Source organism: Equus przewalskii, chromosome 22 (genome assembly GCF_037783145.1).
Source record: "Equus przewalskii isolate Varuska chromosome 22, EquPr2, whole genome shotgun sequence".
NCBI classification, from domain to species: domain Eukaryota; kingdom Metazoa; phylum Chordata; class Mammalia; order Perissodactyla; family Equidae; genus Equus; species Equus przewalskii.
The window spans coordinates 16,735,219-16,755,840 of record NC_091852.1 but is presented as its reverse complement, the minus strand read 5'-3'; the positions used below and the strand labels follow the sequence as shown (position 1 = coordinate 16,755,840).

The window sequence follows — 20,622 nt, the reverse complement described above, 5'->3', positions numbered from 1 at the left end:
AGGCTTATCATATCAAGCAATTGAATTGTTAATCTTAAATCTTTTTCTGTTTTCTAACTGACTCCTTTTTTGATAATTTCTTGACATATATTTTATTTTCTTTTTGCTAGTTTCCATAAAGATTGCAGTAAAACAATTACCTATGTAATTTAGATTTTGACTACACATACCTGGAAACACTTTCAGTCATTTTTACTAAAACATTTTTTCCTTCCTAAGACAAACCAACTGATATTATTTTAAGTGGTAAATTAAACTATAAATATAGATGTAGTAAAAAAAAAAAAAACCCTCAGGTATTATATGTCATTGTTGTAGAGCACCATAGGGTTTTATACAACAAACATCAAATAATTAAAACAGAAACAGCCTAATGGCAATCAGAGTTTTATCTTAGTAGAGTGTACTTCCATAGTTCTCTTGATCCAGGATTGTCATTCCAAGCAAAACATCTGAATTGGTCAAAAAACCAAACTGTCAACAGGAAGAGTTATTTTAGAGGTTTATATGAATTTTTGTTTCAGTAATCATGATATGATTAAAAATTATGGATTCATGGTAAAGGAGATTGCAAAGTCATTTTGTAGGGTGGGCTATAAAACTATGGATGCGTCTTCTTGTTCTTCAGGTGAAACTTTCAAAAACAGCTTTTGCCATAGCCCTACTATGTGTAGTCATGACTTTAGTGAACAACAGATATGTTTCTCACTAACACTGAGTCAGATTACAATTTCTTTGTTAGTCAGGAAAAAGAAAATTCAACAGTTAATTGAACAGAGAGCATTTAATAAGAGAACTCTTTAGTAGGTACAAATAATTGTTAACCAGGTTACTGGAAAAGAGAACACTAAGGTGTCATGGCGACAGCAACTATAGGAAGCAGCTACCACCCCAAGGGCTGGAGGGACAATGAAAGGAGTTGAAAAGAAAACTTAGAAGCACAGAGGAGAGACCCATGGAGCTGAAACCCAGACATCTGCAAAGGTGATGATGCTCAAGTGGTGCTGGTGTTTGTGGGGGTGGTGATGAAGCTGGTTCTGCTAGTGTTGGAAAAATTGGCAAACTAGATTCGTCTGTGGCTGTGAGAAGGCCCTGCAGCTCCAGGGATAAAGAAATATTGCTAAAGAGGAAGTGCCATGCAGGAAGCAAACGAAACCAAAGGAAAGACCAAGTCCCTTCTTAGTGTCCCCTATTGGCTGCTTCATATTGAGCCAGCTGACATAGCAAAAGTGTGCCCTACAGAGTCCCAGCCCCAGGCTCGAAATATTAAGTATAGAAGGGTAAGTTTGAAGTTGAACAACAGTTGCTGAATAACCAAAACAATCTATTACAAAAAAATTGATCTGTGCAATAGGACATTACATTCCTCTGTTTAAAATCATGTTTGGGTTTTGTTTTCTTGAGCTCTGAACCCTGCAGTATTTTGCAATACTAGGTACATAGCAGAGAAAGATTCATCTCATTTGCTCAACAAGCAGCTAAATTCCTTTGAAGATCTCTTCAAAGGATTCACTTCTACCAAATATACTTCAAGCTGAATTTTATCAATTGAAGTTTTGCGTTTAATTAGCAGATTAAGTGGCCTTTGAGAAATAGGTTTTCTATTTTTCCCTATTTCAATTTTTCTATCTTTCTCTCAAGACAGGACTAACTTAAAATTTTAAGGGCTCTTCAAAGACATCTTTCACCTCTAATTTACTCTCCTTATTGAAAAACAAAGTTTTTAAATGAAATGTAGAATTGGTGGGGGAAGGTGTACAAGGCAACAAAAAAGAGAGGAAAGTATCTTGATAGATCCGTAACTATTCTTTCTACAGATTTTCTAGTTCTGAGAGTTTGACACAGTGGACTATACAGTTTCAGGACATCACAATGTAAACACTACTGTTTACAGTTATAATAATTCCAGAAATCCCTCATCAGTGTTCAGATACAAGCTCTAATGCTTGTGGAGCTCAGCATCCGCTATGTACAGCCAAGTCCATATACATGGACTGAGTTTCTGTTGCATTCTTCTTTAAGTTTGGGAGTCAAGCAAAATGTAACTTTATTAAGGTCTTCTTCTTTTTCTTTTAAAGGGAAGAAGAAGAAGAAATTGATGAAGAGGAATTGGAAAGATTGAAGGCAGAGTTGGATGAGAAAAGACAAATGATTGCTACCGTCAAATGCAAGCCTTGGAAAATGGAGACGAAAATTGAAGTTCTCAAGTATGATGCTAATTTCTGTAATTAGAAATATGTTACCTGATACTGATCTCCTAAATCCTCTGAGTTTTGTAGATAATACTAATAGAATATATATAATACTCATATTATTATACATATTGCTCACGGTATATTGATATATAATATAGCATATATATTTCATATCACTAGAGAGGCTGGGCTAATGATTATAAATTAAAAACAACTATAAGCAAATTTATTGTTTGGAGTCTTACAACCTCTGTGGTCACCTTTAACCACTTATTCCTCGAACTGAAAGTTTCCTCAGTTTAATACGTTCATTACTATCTCTCTGAAAGAGAGAACATGTTTGAATTTTACATGTTTGTGTGGATTGCACACTCCTGCTTCTCTGAGGGGTCCCAGCCTCAAATGATATTGTCATGTCACAGCTCTCATTAAAGCACAGCAAGGATGGTAAGCCAACAGAACAGTAAATAGGATTCCAATTAAGGGTCATGCTACTAACGATTCCCCAGTAACATATCAGTGACCCAATTTCAGTCTAATGTTGATGTTGATGGGGGTGCAAACACACTCAGAGGCAGAAAGATTTACAAACTCCTGATATGAAAATTCAAATGATTGTCCTTTCCTGGGGAAGGAAACAGATTCACCTCTGAGGATCACCCTATATTTCCTCGCCAAGGGGGTTGGGGGAGGTGGGGTGTGAGAAAAGGGAATGTGTCTGTGATAATAGCCATGTTGGCATCTCTCAACTGTTCTACAGATTGCATTTTTCCACAGAACCACTTTTGAAAATAATGGTAAATTTCCAAAGCCTATTTAACTAATAATGTTAAACATTAGAGGATATATATATGATAATGTTAAAATTATAGTATAGCATTATTGTATAGTGATGAAAAAAGCTGAAGTAGCTATCAAGATAATTCATTACTAGACTTGGTTCTGCAAAAGCTTGTCTGTCATTCAAGGAAATTGCCTAACTTCCTGGGGCCTCATTACCTCATATCCAAAACAGAAGATATTCTAGATCGACCCTGTGAGGTAGGAACCTCACCATCATTTATAATGGTGTTATTCTGTTTTGCGGAGTAAGATTTTCCACGTTCCAAACAATGGTCTTCTCAGCACACTTCTGCAACACCACACAGCTGTAGCGGGGAACTCCCTGTGTAGGTGCGTGTGCACACCAGCTGTGAATGAAGGCAAAGACAAGCGGCGTCCGGGTTCCATGGAGCTACTAATGCGTGTGCACGTGCATATGCATGTGTGTGTGCTCACGTGCTTATGTGTGTCTGTCTACTTCATTCAGTTGAGTAATAATGATGCTAAATGATAGATTTAAAAATGTCCTTATGTGGTAAAATAGAAGTTTGGTAATCTTATGTTGGCTCCCAATATATACTTGGAAATATTACCGGCCACGAAATCCCCAAACCTGGGAACCACGGGTATAGAGAAAGTTATAAAATTGGAAAGCAATAATATTGTGAACTTTCAAAGCATAGTGTGAAATTCAGTAAGAATGTCAAGGAGCATATCCTCCCTTCCACCTGCGTGGAGGTTTGAAATACACCCCCTACTGTCCCTTGCCTGAATCTCCCACATAGGACGGTAGAGTAGGCATGGCTTCAGACTTGAGTTTGAATCTCAGATCTTCTATTTAATAGCTGGATAAATCTGAATGAATTGTGTCATCCTCTGATCTCAGGTTCCTTATGAAATTGTACTAATTTACAAGGTTATTGGAATCATAAAGTGAGATCATTCATTTGAAGTACTTAGCATGGTGCCAGAACCCAGCGCACAACTGGGAGACACAAATTGTAATTATTATTTCACCTCACGATCGATCTAGTGTTGCCTGATTGCCTGTCCTGTGACAGAGGGTATGGGACCCAACAGGGCTAGGGGGAAGCAGACCCAACCACAGGTAAGCCCAGGAGCCTTGGGGGATGGTGACACATTGTTTGCAGTCTGCATGGACGATAAAATTTTGATGCTTCAACAAGGGAAGTAGGGGATCTTGACAATTTGGCAGAATCCAGGGCCTGATCACTCTCAGGATTTAAAAAATGTACCCTCAGGGTTTTCTTATGGCAGATTCCTGGACCTGGGGCCTTGGGCTGGAGTCCAGGGATTAAGCTGTTTTCAGAAGTGGAGAGAGATAGAGACTGAGATGGAAGGAGGGGCAGCCCAGGCCCTATTACAAGGGCAGATGTTGAAAATGGGGAGTCTGCAGCTGAATCTAGACTATAGGTGGCTTTTATCTGGTCCACAAGCTTTTTCTTTTACTATTTTTTTTTATTGTAGCAAAATATACATAACATAAAATTTACCATTTTAACCATTTGGGGGTGTATTTTTTATAATAATATTTTTGCTGTTGTCAAACTTTTAAAGTGGGAAATTTCACATAAAAAAAAATCTGGATGTCCAGATTCTCATGGACAAGTGAACGATCTGGTCCAAGATTTCTACGTGAAAATAGCAGCTGGCGCTAAGCAATAGCTGCACCCTACTAACAGGGCATTCGCTCTTCAGTGTGCACAGTTCTGGGGCTAGGCAGTCGCTGACCCCTACTAGTATGGCATTCACCCTTGAGTGTGCACAGTTCCCAAACAATCCACATCACTTGTTCATGCTGCTTGGCTGGACCTTGTAGGCATTCAAGTTTGCTGCTTCTTACCTGTGCAGCTGGGGAGCAAGTTAGGCACGTTACCAAAACAGTGATTCGGAACATCAAAGCCAAAGCCAGCTCGCAGGATGGAAGCACAAATTTAGCTCCAGAGAAGAAGCAACTGTGGCTTCTCACCTGTCAGCGATGCTCATTGTCTTTCGACTAATCTCCATGGCCAGAAACATCTCCTGCTTTGTGACGTTGCAATTCTCTGCACAACTGGTGCCAATAGCCCTGGTCAGCCTGATTCTCTCAGTTTCAACCTCTGTGATGAAGTTGTTGGTACTACAGTGCCCAACTTGTCTCCCTTGGTAGGTTTCTGAATGCTGTATTGAGCTTCTCCCCCATGGATTCCAGTCACACTAGAACAAGTGGTCAATACTTCATAGTATGTGTATGTAGAGTTTTCTCTTACCAAAGTTACTAAAACATGAGGGTCAGGCAGCTTTCCTCCCGCCCTTTATTTATTTCAGAACATCTAACTCCGAGACAGTGTTTCTAAGGTTGTGTTATTCCCAGAATTAACCTCCAGTCATCACTCCAGGCTAAGTCTATGGAATTCTAGACACCAGGTTCAACGTAACTGGAACAGATATTTTGATCACAGGTGTGGATCTGTGTCTGGGTTTCAAGGCTTCCCAGATGGCTCTGGACTCTGAAAAATATGTGGAACAAATTTTAGGGAGGGTCAAGATTTCAAGACTTGTTTTAGAGTAAAGCCTTGGGAATGGTAGCTTGTGGCTCTGAGGATATTGTGGGAGACTCAGGGATAGTTACTACATTTTGAAAGACTATCTGCCACTAGGAACATGAGTATCCTCAGGACTTAAGGTCAAAAGATGGTTAACATAAGCAATTAGTACAGGGGCAAGAAGCTCTAAAAATGGGTTATAAATCCATATGGACTCTCAAATATGGCTCAGGAATTGGAGGTCGGCATTTTCAAGGAAGCAGAATTGGTTCTTTAGGGCTGAAGGGAAGCCACGTCCTTTCCACCGTCACTGTGGAATGATGTTTTTCAACGTATGTTTTTCTGTGTATTAATATGGTTTCACACATTCATGTAGCCTTAAACCTATTGAATAAGAATTTCTGGGTGGTGGGGTATGTGTGTCTTGTCCAGACCAGGAATATGTATTTTTGTTTTTTACTGTAAAAGTCATTGATTTATGGTTAGAATTGAGAACCTCAATTTTAAAATTGAGAACTAGAAAACCTCATTAAGTGGGACATCCTACTCTGTGGACCATTTATGGAATGGGTGAGAATATGTGTATGTAGAGGCTGGGAAAAGGGAAATAGTGACGTATTTTCCAATGATTTGAAAGTCTATTTCTGTTTTTTATTAGTTACCCAACTAAAAAATATCCAACAGTGAGGATTTTAAGCATAATCTCTTTTTAAGTTGTTAATAGGTTTAACCCAGAAGTTGGATGACTAGATCTTTCCTATCTGTAAGAGGTGGCTGCCTGTCCTGGTAGCAGCCACTACAGGTGAAATAAAATACCTGGTGGAAAATAACAGGTCTGCTTATTACCCATCTTGGAAGGAACCTAAAACCTTTAACTCTATGGGAACATTCTGTGTGGTAGATTAAAAGCCCTCAAGACTAAACATAAATAAGCAACTACTTTATTTTATTATGATAGAATAGATTTTGGATTGAAAATTAAGAGACTTGGACTCCAGTCTAAGCTCTACCTCTAAATTCCCCTCTCTGAGCCTCGGTTTATTTATACATAAAAGGAAGGAATCAGACTGTGGCCCATGGTTTTCAAACTGCTGTCCTCAGAGTTCAAGTGGTTTGGGGAAATCCCTCCAGGGCAGGGTAGGCTGAGCCATGAGGGATGGCTGCCGGGCCGCAATGCCAGCTTCAAGCAGAGGAGACCTGTGTTTTCTCTCTTCTTCACAATGTACTTCCACATAAAGCATTCCTTTGAAGAAAAATGTTTCTGTGCCTATTAACATGAGAAAAGGTTTAAAAAAATCCCACTTAACTGGATGTTTAAGGAAACTTATTTTGGGGAGGGAGCAGTTCTAGTGTTTCTTGAGTCTACAGAATAGGCTGCAGGAGATCTCCAATATTCTTTTTCACGGAAATGGCTCTAGGGTAGAAACCATTTTAAAAGTATTTATTTTGATAACAAAAATGTTTATTTAGCTATTATACTGATTGCTTTAATATGTGAGCTTTGTAGCACCCTGACCCAGTGTTTCCAGGAGCTGTCCACTGGCTGACTAGGCCTGGTGATTTATTGATGAAACACCCAGTAAAGCCAAGAAACTTACTCTTAGGATTTCATTTACGTTTAAATAGGTGCTTAAAATTGTCAGCTAGTCCTTAAGGCAACTTTCCTCCTTACTCAGTCTCCCTTCATCCTCCCACAATTGTTTGTGTTTGTTTTTTATTTTATTTTTTGGTTGGGGGAACTAATATATTTCTAGGAAAGTGGGAATAGACCAGAGTTGATTTCCTGAGCTGGATCCCATCTGGGAAGACTGCCCCTTTGGCTCCCATCCCCACCCCTTTCTCTCAAGTTTCCTTGGAGACTAAGATTTTCCTAGGCAAGCATCATGATTTCTACTTTAGTTCACAAACGCCTTTCCTCCATCCGTCATTGTGAAGGAATGAGGGATTCCACACAAGAGGACTTTTAAGCATGTGTACACACCTGCTAACACACACTTTGACCATTTGGGCTTCTTTTTAGTCAATAACTCAACCAAAGCATAGACCTTCAGTTCCTGTACATTACAGATATCTTGGGTATGTAGATTTTCTCATCGGAAGAATGGTGAGTCTGTAGGCAATCAGTTCATCTGAAATTTTGTTGATCAAAAAGTAACATTGACATTTAATTTCTCCACTATTTAATAAGTGCCTAGTAGATATCAAGCATTATGCTGTGACCGTGGGCAAGTTTCTTAACCTCTGTATCCTTGACTTCCCTCACCTATAAACGGGAATAAAAGCAGTACTACTTCATAGAGTTATTGAGAAGATTAAATCAGTTAATGGATCTAAAGCACTTAGAATGGTGACTGGCACATAGTAATCATACATGTTAGCTATTATTGTTTTACTATCATAATTTCCTTTATCACTTTCAACCATCCTTCGAGGTAGATATTGTTATTTTGGCTTAGCATATAAAAAACCCAAAGCTCTGAGAGGATAAGTCATTGTTTATGTTCAGACAGTTATTAAGTGGTGGAGCCGTGATTTGAACTTGTGTAGAAAATTGCCTTGATATGATGTAGGTCTCTAAGTATACTACCAGGCAAGCTCTCCCAGAGGTCATGGGACTGAAAGGTCCCTGGCCAAATTAACATGCTCAAATCACATGGTTTATTAAGTCAATTTAAAGCACAGTGAGAAGTGAGGGCAAAGAGATGGAATAAATTAACATACTGGGGATAGAATGGCAATAGACTGGTAGAGTAGGCCACAGAATCACACCTTCTGAATCCTTGGTTTCTCAGTGTTCATATGCTCTATCTCTTTCATCCTACTGATGCTGTGATTAAGAGGATGGAGGTCCCAAAGGGGCCACTGAAGTGAAGATGAATTAGAGCAAGGATATGCATTTGCTTTATCAGAATGACACAGGGCAATTATGTCTGACCATGGGAGTACCTTGTCAATTAGCCTGTTGAAATGCCACAAATTATAGCTGCTTTTCTTGAGCAGAACACATGGAGGAGGGGTGGGGGGTGAGGAACAGAACCATACTGGATGACACCAATGGGTGATCAATTTAGTAATGACAGATGTTGGTCGCAAAGTGACAAGATCATAACTGCTGTTTTCATCCCTTTCTAACCATAATATTCTTATTTGTTCATCATATTTTCTGTCTTTCTTTGGCAGGTATTACAGCTGACTAACTTACTTACTACTGATATTGGAACACATCTTATAAATTATGCCTATGTGTCACATGCTACAAATCTGTTTATTAGCTATACTTAACACATACTGTGTGTGAGACCAGCTACATAATTTGTAGGACTTGGTGTGAAATGAAAATGCAAGAACACTTGTTAAAAAGTAATTGAGAATTTCAATTATTAAGAATTTCAAAATGGCCATGGTAAAGCACGAAATTAAGCACTGGGCCCCTTTGAGTTTGGGGCCCATGTCACAGGCCTATGAAATTGACCCTGCCTATGAGTTTCACCTGAGTATTATGAGCCAAGAGCTTTCTCATTATCTATGCTTAATAGTTCTTATGAGTTCCATCCATTCCAATAGCAGAATTAAATAGTCTCAAATAATTCAGCAAACTCACATTATGGAACTCAAGTCTATATAACTCCAAAGACAGCACGCTATAGCCAGGGAGTTCTTTGTAAATACCTCTTCGAACATGTCATCTCTATGTTCAAAGCCTTCAATGTCTCCTCAGTAATTAACAGACAAAGTTTAAAAGCTTTCGCTTAAAAAATTTGTGAGCTCCACAATCTGAATTCACAATCTGAGTTCCGGCTCTCTTTCCACATCATTAGTTATTGATGATGATGATGACCATGAGAGTTTGGAGATGGACAAAACCATCTCCATTTTTTTTTTGAGTGTCTACTATGTATCATATTCTGTGCTGGAGATACTGCACACATTAACTCATTTAATCTTCATAAGAACCTTGAAAAGGGAAAGTTAGCCCCATTTTACAGAAGGTAAAACTGTGGAGGTAAAGTAGCCTCAAGCCAATAACTGCCAAGGTGAAGATTCAAATCTAGATTTCTGCATCTCCAAAATCTCATGCTTTTTCTATTGTGCCATACTGCTTCTCATTGAACCATGTTTCTCAGTGAAATGCATTTAATCTAAAGAATTCTGGATAGATTTTCTTACTTCACTCGGGTCTCCTCTCTGCTTTTCTGTATCCTATGCTTCTTCCAGGCCTGAGTTCTGTCCTTCGTGGATTATTGTCTCCTCCTGTGGTCCTTTCTCTGCCAACTCCTGTAGACACAGGACTCAAATGGGCTCTACTGTTCTGTTGGCTCTGTAGTTATGCTGCATTGTATTGCATTTTTAAATTTGTATGTCAATCTCTTTTCTTTCAGAATAGATTTTGAGCTCCTCAGGATGTGAAAGGTGTGGTGCAGCTCTTTATTTCCTCAGGGTCTAGCATAGTGCTCTGTACCTCATAAGCATGCCATTACTGATTCCTGTGTGGGTGACAGTGTTAATGGTGATTTCTTTTGTTGTTGGACACTCAACAACCCAAGACACCCAAGACAAGAGAATCATTAACATGACTGGGATCTTTTAAGGGCCTGGATAAATGTGTGAGTATAGGGAAGAAATGTGCTGGTGAAGAGCCTTGATTTGCAGTATTTGCCAATTTCCGTGTGTAAATATCCCCACTAGGATCAATTTCAAGCTGCCAACAGTTTAAAACCAGCTCGAAAAATTCCTGAAAATTTAACAATCAGTGGCTGAGTCAGCTCCAGCACCTCACTGGGGGATCTAGAAATGCCCTTTGATTAACTAAGTTTATGTGAGAAGGACCTTCATCCGGAGTAGTTGACGGCAGAATCTAAAGAAAGAACTATTTGTTATGCTATCACATGTTTTCTTTCTTTGATCTATAATCAACACTGAAATGCTTAAATTAGAACTGCCTGTGAGGACAAGCAGTATTCTATAATTTCAGGACTCCAGATAAAGTCCAAAGTGCATGAATAACCTCTTATCCTAGTTTTTTATCTTATTCTGCTAAATGTCTTTTATTTTATATTCTAGAACTTCTTCTCAAATCTGTTAATATGCACAGAGAATTTCAATCTTCCTCCTTCTCTTCCTCCCATTCTACTCTTTTCTCTCGCATTAAAACTCATCTTAAGAGAAAACAATTTTATTCAAGAGTGATCAGTTCTTGACTGAGATCAGAAATCTCTTCTGGCTTGTCATTCACATTAGACTTCCTCTGCCACCACTGCAACCATTTTCATTGCATTAGAAAGATTCTTTCCATATTAAACGAGAACAATGTCCCCGACAATTCTTTCTTTCTTGAGATTTACCCTGTTAATATTTACTGTATTGTTGTGAGAGCTTAGAAAATTATTGTGATTAATTTTAACAATGCTTCTCTAATAATATTTCGCAATTCTCCCTGAAAGGATACTGAAAGGGACCAAATGAGAAACTTGTTGTTTTTTCTTGGGACTTACATGTTTTCAGAAACTTTTTCAATTGTTAAGGAAGTCAGCTCAGAAACATTTTGGGTAAATACTTTTGTCTACCAAGAATTCTCCTCCTTTATTTGTTTTATGATTCATTTAACCTTTCTTATCTACACTGCACCATTTTACCATTGCACCATCCTCATTACCTGGGGATGTTGTATTTTTCACCTTGGTTTGGCAGGCTTCTCAAGGGGCCCACCTGGCTACTGCTCCCACATCTTTTGGTGAGTTGTGAAGGCATTTACAGCTCTTGTACCTACAGCAAAATCTCAAGCACACAGCCTCGTTAAATCAGCCTGAGACTCTGCCCAGATTGTTAGTGGAAAGATATTAGTCATTGGGAAAATGGAACTAAAAAATGCTAATATTCAAGGATGCTTTCCAAGATTCTTGGCAATCAATCTTATTTGCTACCTTCCACAAACATCTACTTACCAGAATTCAAATAACTCCAAAGTTCAAATAAATGGGGATTTTTTTACAGTACGCTATAATTGGAATTAAAAAATATATATAGCATATATATAGTACTGTATATATTATATAGATATATAGTTGTTTATGCAGTATATATAATTATAATAAAAATAAACATTAAACATAAGAAAGTTCTAAAGTTTTCTTCCAGATGGATAAAGTGTGGTTACTATTATCTTCTTCTTAATTGTATCTCATTGTGCCCTATTTCCAGAGTGTCAGCAATCTATTATAGATGGTAAGACACTCTGATTCAGTTTTCTCAGCTTGTCGGAGCGTCCTACCCTCCAACAATTTTTGATAAATAGCAATTTACCTAACTTGCGCTCTTTAGAATTTCAGCTATCAGTGACAGCTAATTTTCACAACTTATTAGGCTATCCATAAATATATTATTTTTGAAAGGTGGTTAAAAAGAGAAATTCATTCATTATCACTTAAAAATTATCCAGAAATGCTTTCAAATATATTTGGCATAACACATTAACAGTAAAAGGAAAGAAAATGTGTACTTGATAGGTATAAAATAAGATTAATTTGAGAAAGGTGGCCTTGTTGTTTCGGGGATGTGCCATCCAGGTACTAGATAAGGTACTAATTGTGTAGATAATTCTTTACTTTATCAGGTTTATAATAAGAGAATAGCCACGGGCTTTTTAAGGACGTCTTTTTAAAAAAAATTTTATTTATTATTTTTTATTGAGGTTATGATAATTTGCAAGATTGTGAAATTTCAGTTGTACATTATCATTTGTGAGTCACCGTATAGGTGTGCCCCTTCACCCCTTGTGCCTACCCCCCACCCCCCTTCCTCCTGGTAACCACTAAATAGTTCTCTTTGAAGGACGTCTTTATGTATATGACCAAGGAATGACAAGTGGAATACCACTTTGGAGGGCTTAAATAAACTTGTTATTATAGGATAAAAATGGTTAAGCCTTATTAAAAAGCATATACTAAAAGTAAATGTTTAGAGAACATTGTATTAGAATATCATAACAAATTAGATGAGAGGAAGAAAGGAGAATAATTTTATATATCCAATATAGTGTGTCTAAGATTCTCTTCTGCAAATAAGAAATCCTAAAAATAAAAACATTTTTAAATGATATAAATCATTTCTTCTAAATAGTTGTGTTAATTATGCTTTCGCAGTATACGTGCATCATTTTACCTATATATGCATATATGTATACGTGTATATATATATGTACTATTATACACACACATACACACTTAGATATTTATATAAAGACACACGACCCTTTGGATGAATTGTTCTATTTTATGTGCACACTATTCTAGTATTTCTTGACTAGTACTTGCCCACAGGGATTAGGAAAGTTTAGAAGGGAGGCTACGGGAGGCAACTGTGAAATATTAAGACTGCAAGTCCACTTGGCAAAAGGACTAGTCCACATAGGAGCGTAGCGTGCTGTGTGGATGCCGTCACCCAAGTTGGGCAGATCTCCAGATTTGTTTGTCATGTGGCGAGCAATCAGATTTACTAGGTTGTCTTGATTCAGTGCAGAGCTCACTCAACTGCCATCATTTAAAATTTCTTGCCCAAGTCATGGGTCAAAAGGCAAAACACAGTGTTCCAACAGAAAGCTAAGGCTTTTTAGCACTCTTAGATACCACCACACATTAAAAAAAAATATTTGGTAATACTTAGAAATGTTTACGAGGGTATAAATATAAAAACACAGGTACTGTGCAGAAACATTTTACCCAAACTTTCAAAGCAGAGTGGCTCCTCTCACTCTGAGGCAGCACCCTGTGAGTCCTTCTGTTTCACAATATTCTGAATTGGTTAAGTGTGCTTGATTAGAATGCACATGAACCAAGCAAAATTAGCACAGTCTGTCTACCGCCTCCTGTAAATGGCTTTGTGAAGAGCTGGATGTTTATATATCTAAGAATATGAGATTCATGATGGAAATATCTCCTTTGTTAGGGAAATTCCTGCCAACTGATGCCTAGAATGCCTTTCTCTGCCTACTCAAATTCTATCAGCCCTTTAATGTCCACTTTAATTTGTCTTCAACAAGCTCGCAAGCCACCACTCTCTCCTTTTTCACTTCTAGGCTGCCTAGCACTGCTATGTAACAATGTTGTGGGTCTATATCTCATTTTTCTTAACAGAGTTTAAGCTTCAGAAATGAATCTACATCTTCCTTTTATTTCTTCCAAAGCACTTAGCAAATTCCTAAGAACATAAAACACACTCAATAACCACTTAGAAAAAATGGCCAAGTAAAGGAGAAATGAGGGGCTGGCTCCGTGGCTGAGTGGTTAAAAGTTCTGTGAACTCTGCTTCAGTGGTCTGGATTTGTCAGTTTGGATCCCAGGTGTGGACATACTCCTCTCGTCAGCCGTGCTGTGGAGGCATTCCATATAGAAGACAGAGAAAGATTGGCACAGGTGTTAGCTCAGGGCTAATCTCCCTCAAGCAAAAAAAAAAGAAAAAAAAAAGAGGAAGATTGTCAACAGTGTTAGCTCAGGGCAAATCTTCCTCACCAAAAAAAAAAAAAAAAAAAGGAGAATGAAAGGAGGATAGAAATAAAGTAAATTTGCTTATCGACCAGACTTTCAGATGGGTCCCTTTTGCAGCTATATATAGCGATCCATATTTTCTGTGCTATTTCTACCAACTTCTGATAATAATTTTCCCACAGTAAAGAGGGGGAGAAGAAACATCTCCATTTTGAAAATCTTTAGTGATGAAAGCAGTTAAGGTAAAGTTTTCTACTTAGCTTTTCTTATTACTCTTGCGATCCTGTTCTTCAGGATTCATTTGTGGCTTTAAGAACACATTCTCCTGGGGCCGGCCCCATGGCTGAATAGTTAAGTTTGCCTGCTCTGCTTCAGTGGCCCCGGGTTCACTGGTTTGAATCCTGAACATGGACCTACACACCATTCATCAAGCCATGCTGTGGCAGCATCCCACATAGAAGAAATAGAAAGACCTACAACTAGGATATACAACTATCTACTGGGGCTTTGGGGAGGGGAAAAAAAAAGAGAAAGATTGGCAACAGATGTTGTCTCAGGGCCAATCTTCCTTAAAAAAGAAAAAAAGGAGGAGGAGGAGAGCATGCTGTCATTAAAAAAAAAAAAAGAACACATTCTCCCCAAACCTCATTTCTGCTCAAAAACCAAAGCAATAGTAGTAAACTGGGATATACCTAGATGTCTTAGGGACATGGGCTGGAAGTCTGCAGTCCACATAATACCACACCTACCTTAGGTATGAGTGTTGCTAATTGCATGCTCAACTGATTTATTAAAACAAAAGACCAAAAAAAAATAAAACAAAAAATTCTTGATCTAGAGCTTGATAAGATGATCCACAGAGACATTTATACAGTTACTATTATAGACCACTAGGCACTGAGAAAGAATTCTTTACAGAAACTTAGTTGTACATTGTCTCTGCTGATAATGTTACAATCTTAGCATTTTTTGATGTCCTTCTGTGGAGGAAAACCAGTTTATGCTGTGACCGATATCTAAAACTCAGCATAAGCTTTTGGCTCCTGGGGAAAGCTGTATGGTCTCTCCTCTGCTATTATGATACTAAGGATTTTCTTCGATCCATAAATTGAATCTTAAATTAACCAGGTACACAGCAGAATTAGGAAAAGACTTAATCAATGAGTAGAAAGAGGATCTAGTGTACTTCTTATTCTTATTATAATTATTATTACTGTTAAACCACTAAAGCCCAGCTATGTCGTTTCTTCCTTGATTCATCTAAAATTACTCTGACTGACTTTTAGGGTATAACTAAAATGTGTTTGAGTCTTTATTTGACATTTAAACTAGCCATGAAAATTAGTATTGTTTCATAACCCCAGGGAGCAAAGAAGTCATCCTAGGTCTGAAGAATTTTTATGGGTAGTAGTGTTAAACTTAATACACATTTGCCCTACCCAAGCTTTGCTTTCGTTAGTCACCAACACGAGCAGCTGGCTTTGCCACGTCTCCGTGAATCTCATCGGAGCCAGTGAAAAAACAGCCCAAGAACTCTTTGTGTGCAGATCACTCTAACATTTACTGCTGATAAAAATTTTAGAGGTCTTGGTAACCTCTCTCTCTGTCTATTTTTTTAATCTGTGAAGTGGTGCTATCTAAAAGGAAGCACACCAAAAGGAGCCAGACATATAGGCTACTAAGTTATATGAATGCGTAAGTAGCTTTTTAGCTAGCTCTGTGTTTGTTGTTTGTTTTCAGATGGTCATTTAGTCGGTTACCCTTTAGGGGTGTAAGATAAAGAGTGAGGCAGGGACAGGAAAAGAAAAGTTATTCATCAAAAGCAATTTATCAAGTTTCAAATATATCCAGTACGGCCAGTCCAAGGGGACACCAAAATGATTTTATATGGCATCTTTTTAGCCCAAACCTCCAACAACTGCTTAACCAATGTAAAGACTTAAATTTAGTAGTCCCAGCAAATGAAATGTGGTTTGGTTCCAAATCTGGCCCCCAACTTGTTGCGTATTGGAATCATTTAAGGGGCTTCAAAAATGCTAATGCCTCTGTCCCACCTCTAGAGATTGTGATTTAAGGGATCTGGGATTGGGGAGCCCTGGGCTTTGGAATTTTGAAAGGATCCCACAGGTGATTCTCAGGTGGAGGCAGTTTAGGAACCACTGGCCTGACTATCATCCAGTGTCCATGAAGATGTTCATTCATTCAGTTAGCATTTGTTGAAACTCACTTCTGTGCCAGGTGCTAGACTAAATACTGGAAAACTAGAACAAAAGACATAGACCTTGCCTTCAGGCAATGCCAGTGCAATGGTGAAAATGGACCACAGGGTAATTACTTCATAGAAGTCAGAGGTTAAATCATGCTGACCCCGGGTGGGAGGACAGTTGGAAAGAAAGGATCAGGAAAGGCATTAAGGAGGAGCTGTTGTGTTGGCTTGACTCTTGAACTGAAAATGAAGAAAAGGAAGAAAACAGGCAGAGAAGGAGGGAAAGGCCATTCTAGAAAGAGGAAACAAACTATATAAAGGCATTAGAAATCCAGTTGCCTCCAGCCTCTCATTTCGTTTTCCTGTAATCCATCTTGCATATCATCGTTGCCGCATTTCTCATATAGTACTGCATACTGTACTGCACTTACCAGTCTCCTGCTCAAAAACCCTCGCAGGTTCTGACTGACATCAAAATGAATTCTACACCGCTGAGCCTGGCGTTAGAGCATGCCAACTCCTCCTTTAAAGCATTTAGACTGTTCTCTTCATCTCTTCATCACCCACTTGAAGACCCTGGGTACATTTTTATTTCTTCACTTTTGTTCACACCATTTCTCTGTGCTGAAATGTCCTTCCTGCCCCCTTGTCCTTGTAGCTGAACCCTCCCTCCCTTTGTTTAGGGTTCCTTCTAACACTCTCTCATCTGAATCTTACAGCACTTTACAACTACCTATTTAATAGTAATTAGATGATACCCTAAATATTTATCTATACCTTGGCTTCCTAATGGGATTGTAAATTCTTTACAGAAAAGTCTAAGGCCACTTTCTACTTTCTCCCCCCTCTTTATATGGCACAATGTCTTGAAATATATAAGCAAAAGTCTCGATTTTTATTACTGTAAACAAAACTGTATGGCAGTATTATAAGTTTGGAAAATAGAGGAACTAATCATGTGCATAATTGCTTAGTCTTTGGTCATTGACACACACTATTTTTATATGGTTATAAGGAGAGTGTACAAATTGTTCTTTATTCTGAAGCTTTATCTGACACATCATCAACATTTCCCCAGAAAAATAATAAAGACCTTTGAGTAACAATCAACAGTGCGATTTACCCATGAAATACTAAGCACTGCTTTGCCTATGTTATCTCAACTTTTATATGTCCTTATAGCAACCCCATGAGGTAAATCACGGTGTTATTCCGGGGAAACTGGGGACACGAGCTCAAATCCAAGCCGAGCTGCACCACGTACTCTTTGGGTAAACTTGCGCACTTATTTTACTGATCTTATCCTCAATTTTCTCATCTGTAAGGTGGGGATAATAACTGTTCCCACCTTGCAGGATTTTGTGGGGATTACATGAGATGATGGGTATAAATAGTGCCTGGCATAGGGCAAGCGCTCGGTATATGTTAGCTGTTGCTGCTGTGACTGTTGCTGATCATATTTTACAGGCGAGAAATTTGGGATCCACTATCTCTCCAAGAGCACACAGTTAGGAACAGGATTCAAATGTGTGTCTTATTTGTAAGATACACAACACAGACCTGAATAGAATGAAGTCCTATTCAAGGGAGATTCCTTTTTGCCTCTTATCACAGAGACTCCCCAGCTGCCACATGTCCTGAGCTCTCTGCAGCAGCACTGCATGGCTGGAGCAGGACTAGGTGAGAATCCACAGCTGCCTTCTTCCAGGCTGCCTCACAACCAGGGCTTCTGAAGCCCGACACCTGCGCCCACTCATCAGGTCTCAATAGTGGGGCTGAATCCTCTCCTGCACATTTAGTAACGAGAACGATTCCCACTCTTCCTACATCTCATTAGAGTGATATTCTGAGGGGAAGGAGACTGACTTTCTGTGGGATTTTGTCTGGAAATAGCCAGTCCTTTCTCAACTTTGTAAGTTGGAGACTCAGCATAAAACTTGAAGTCAGCCCAATAGTACTCTGACATTAGTACTAGTTACTATTTATAGAGCTCTTAATATTTGCCATGGACACATTGCATACATAATTACTAAACACATTACTACATTATTTCCTATTAAGCACACTAAAACCCTGTGGAATAGCTATTATTATTTCTATTTTACAGATGAAGCTGCTGAGCATCTTAACCATCACAACTACTGCCACCAGCATCCTCTTTATAAAAACATGTTTTGGATTGTCACTTCCAGTATTAGGGTCATTTTAAATAATTCTACTAGGCTAATTATAAAGCTATATTATCTTGGGGGCCTATATTCCTTATTTTCAATCTCTGCACATTAGAATATCTTTTTACCTCTGCAACTTTCTTTCAATTACTCAATGATATTTTAGGAAAAGTCAGAGTTCTGACTTTTAGTTGGTTTAAATGGTCAAATGTTTTTAAATGACAGTGATTTTTAGGAAAAGACTTCTTACTCTTCCCACCCCTTTACTGGGACGTTGTCATGAGTACAAGTTTTGATTACAGCTGCCTTAAAGACTGGTTTTGAAATGTCTTTCATTTACTTAAGCAATAAATTGGTTGCTCAATCATATTATCAAACTGAAAGCAAGAGGAAAGAAAAGTCAACCTAACCCAAATAGGGAACAAGTTTCCTGGAATGCTAATGTGTCAAAGGCAGCATGGCGTGTCCTAACTCCCCTGTGTCGTCGGGGTTGTATCATGTGTTCTGGGTAAATTATCTATTTTGTAAGTTAGGCCAAAGTGTGCTCCTTCAACTAACTGTGAAAGCATTCTTGATAGCCCATGAAACCTTATTATTCTAATTACCAACACAAGGGGTTGATAAATGAATGATGAGGCCAGGTATTACTGTCATTAAATAGACCTCACTCAATTATTTATCCCTGGGTCTGGGGTTACAGCACAGAGAGCTGTGCACAGTGTACCAGGGCTTGCTTAAGCTCTGAGACCTGCAGACCGGATTACAGTCTTGGCAGGAAGCTTTTGTTGAATGCAATTCAAGGGGATGACACACATCACATTTTTCAGTCAGACATTTGGATGGTTTGAGGCCAATAGATATTTAAAGTTTATCCACAAAAGCCTATTTCATTTTAGCTATGTAGGAAAATCCCTTTAAATTATCCAGATAAATACAAATGGGTAGCAAAATGGATTAACCATAGGAAAAAATATGAAGACATTTTGTTGCTTTTTAGTTTTCAAAGACTCTGCTCTTTATTTTCATGCATTCGGATATCTGTCCTGGGCACCTTAGTGTCATAAGTATCAGTTAGTATTTATCTCCATGTCAGATACTTTCTTTTTGTATCTTGTCTCCAGTAGCACAGTGAAAGACATTGACTTCTGATTAAGAAATCTATTACCAGGGAGGATAGGATTGGATGGGTCTACTTTTCTTCCATCCTGAAATCACGCTAGCTCATTGAGAAGGTCAACCCTGAAAACAGTGTTAAGGCCTGACCTCCTCCAGCCCATTGCCCCTTCTTCCAGGCCTGCAAGCTGCAGGGGTACATCTTTACACCCCAAGATCATCAGATTAGGGGCATCAAGGATCTGTTCTTGCTAAAGAATTATTCTCTGCTCCCCTGTGACTTTGTTTTAAAGTTATCCCCAGATTTCTGATGAGTTGAGTCTAGCAGTTATTTTGGCCAGGGTGAGCAGTGGGCTGCAGAATGAGCCAGAATAGCTGTTCAGGGTACCCTTTAATATGAAACTTGGGGAGATTTCTTGGAGAACAGAAGAGGGGGTAGGGAATTAGGGATGAGAAGAAATTCATACCTGAGATTATGTGGAGTAGAGTGAAGTCCAGACTTTTGTCTGAAAAACCAAAGTCTGGGTACATATGTTGACGGTGGGGTGGGGCAGTAATTGAGAGAGAAATATGAAATTATGCCCAGCATCAGGGAAAACTTGGCAACTGAAGAGACAATAAAAACTTGTTTAGATTGTTCAAAGGAAAATTATATTTGTAATAACTGACAAAAACCATATGAATGCCACGTAAATAGGTTTCTATATTGTTAAATGAATTTATAATTAATTTTGTGGTGATTTTAATTTGATTATAACTCTGACTTCCCTCCCTCTCTCCTAAATCTTGCTAGTTTAATGTTCCTGTAACATAATCATCAACTCACAAAATTAAAAACGTTGTTAGAAATATGGAGTAGAACGGCTATTTCTTTACACTTTTGACTTAGAGCAGACATGTTTTCTAATTGGCCATTCATCCAGAAAGTGATATAACTCTAATAGGCCAAACTGATTGTCTTTTAAATTATCCTCTAAATATCTAGAGTAGAGGATATGCCCATAAAGTAGATATTTTATTACATTAGAAAAACAAATTTTAGTTTTACTACTAAGAATTTTTGCTTCTTCGTTTTTATGTTTATTATAA

The 20,622-nt window shown here is 38.3% G+C and overlaps 1 protein-coding gene across 1 annotated transcript in view; it reads left to right on the top strand.

Annotated features, from left to right (window-relative positions):
* TMC1 (transmembrane channel like 1) overlaps positions 1 to 20,622 on the top strand; it is a 113,763-nt gene that overhangs the window by 11,396 nt on the left and 81,745 nt on the right. The window contains exon 4 of the mRNA XM_070589680.1: positions 2,079 to 2,207. Within this exon, the coding sequence (XP_070445781.1) occupies positions 2,079 to 2,207 (129 nt within the window). The remainder of the gene's footprint in view (positions 1 to 2,078; positions 2,208 to 20,622) is intronic.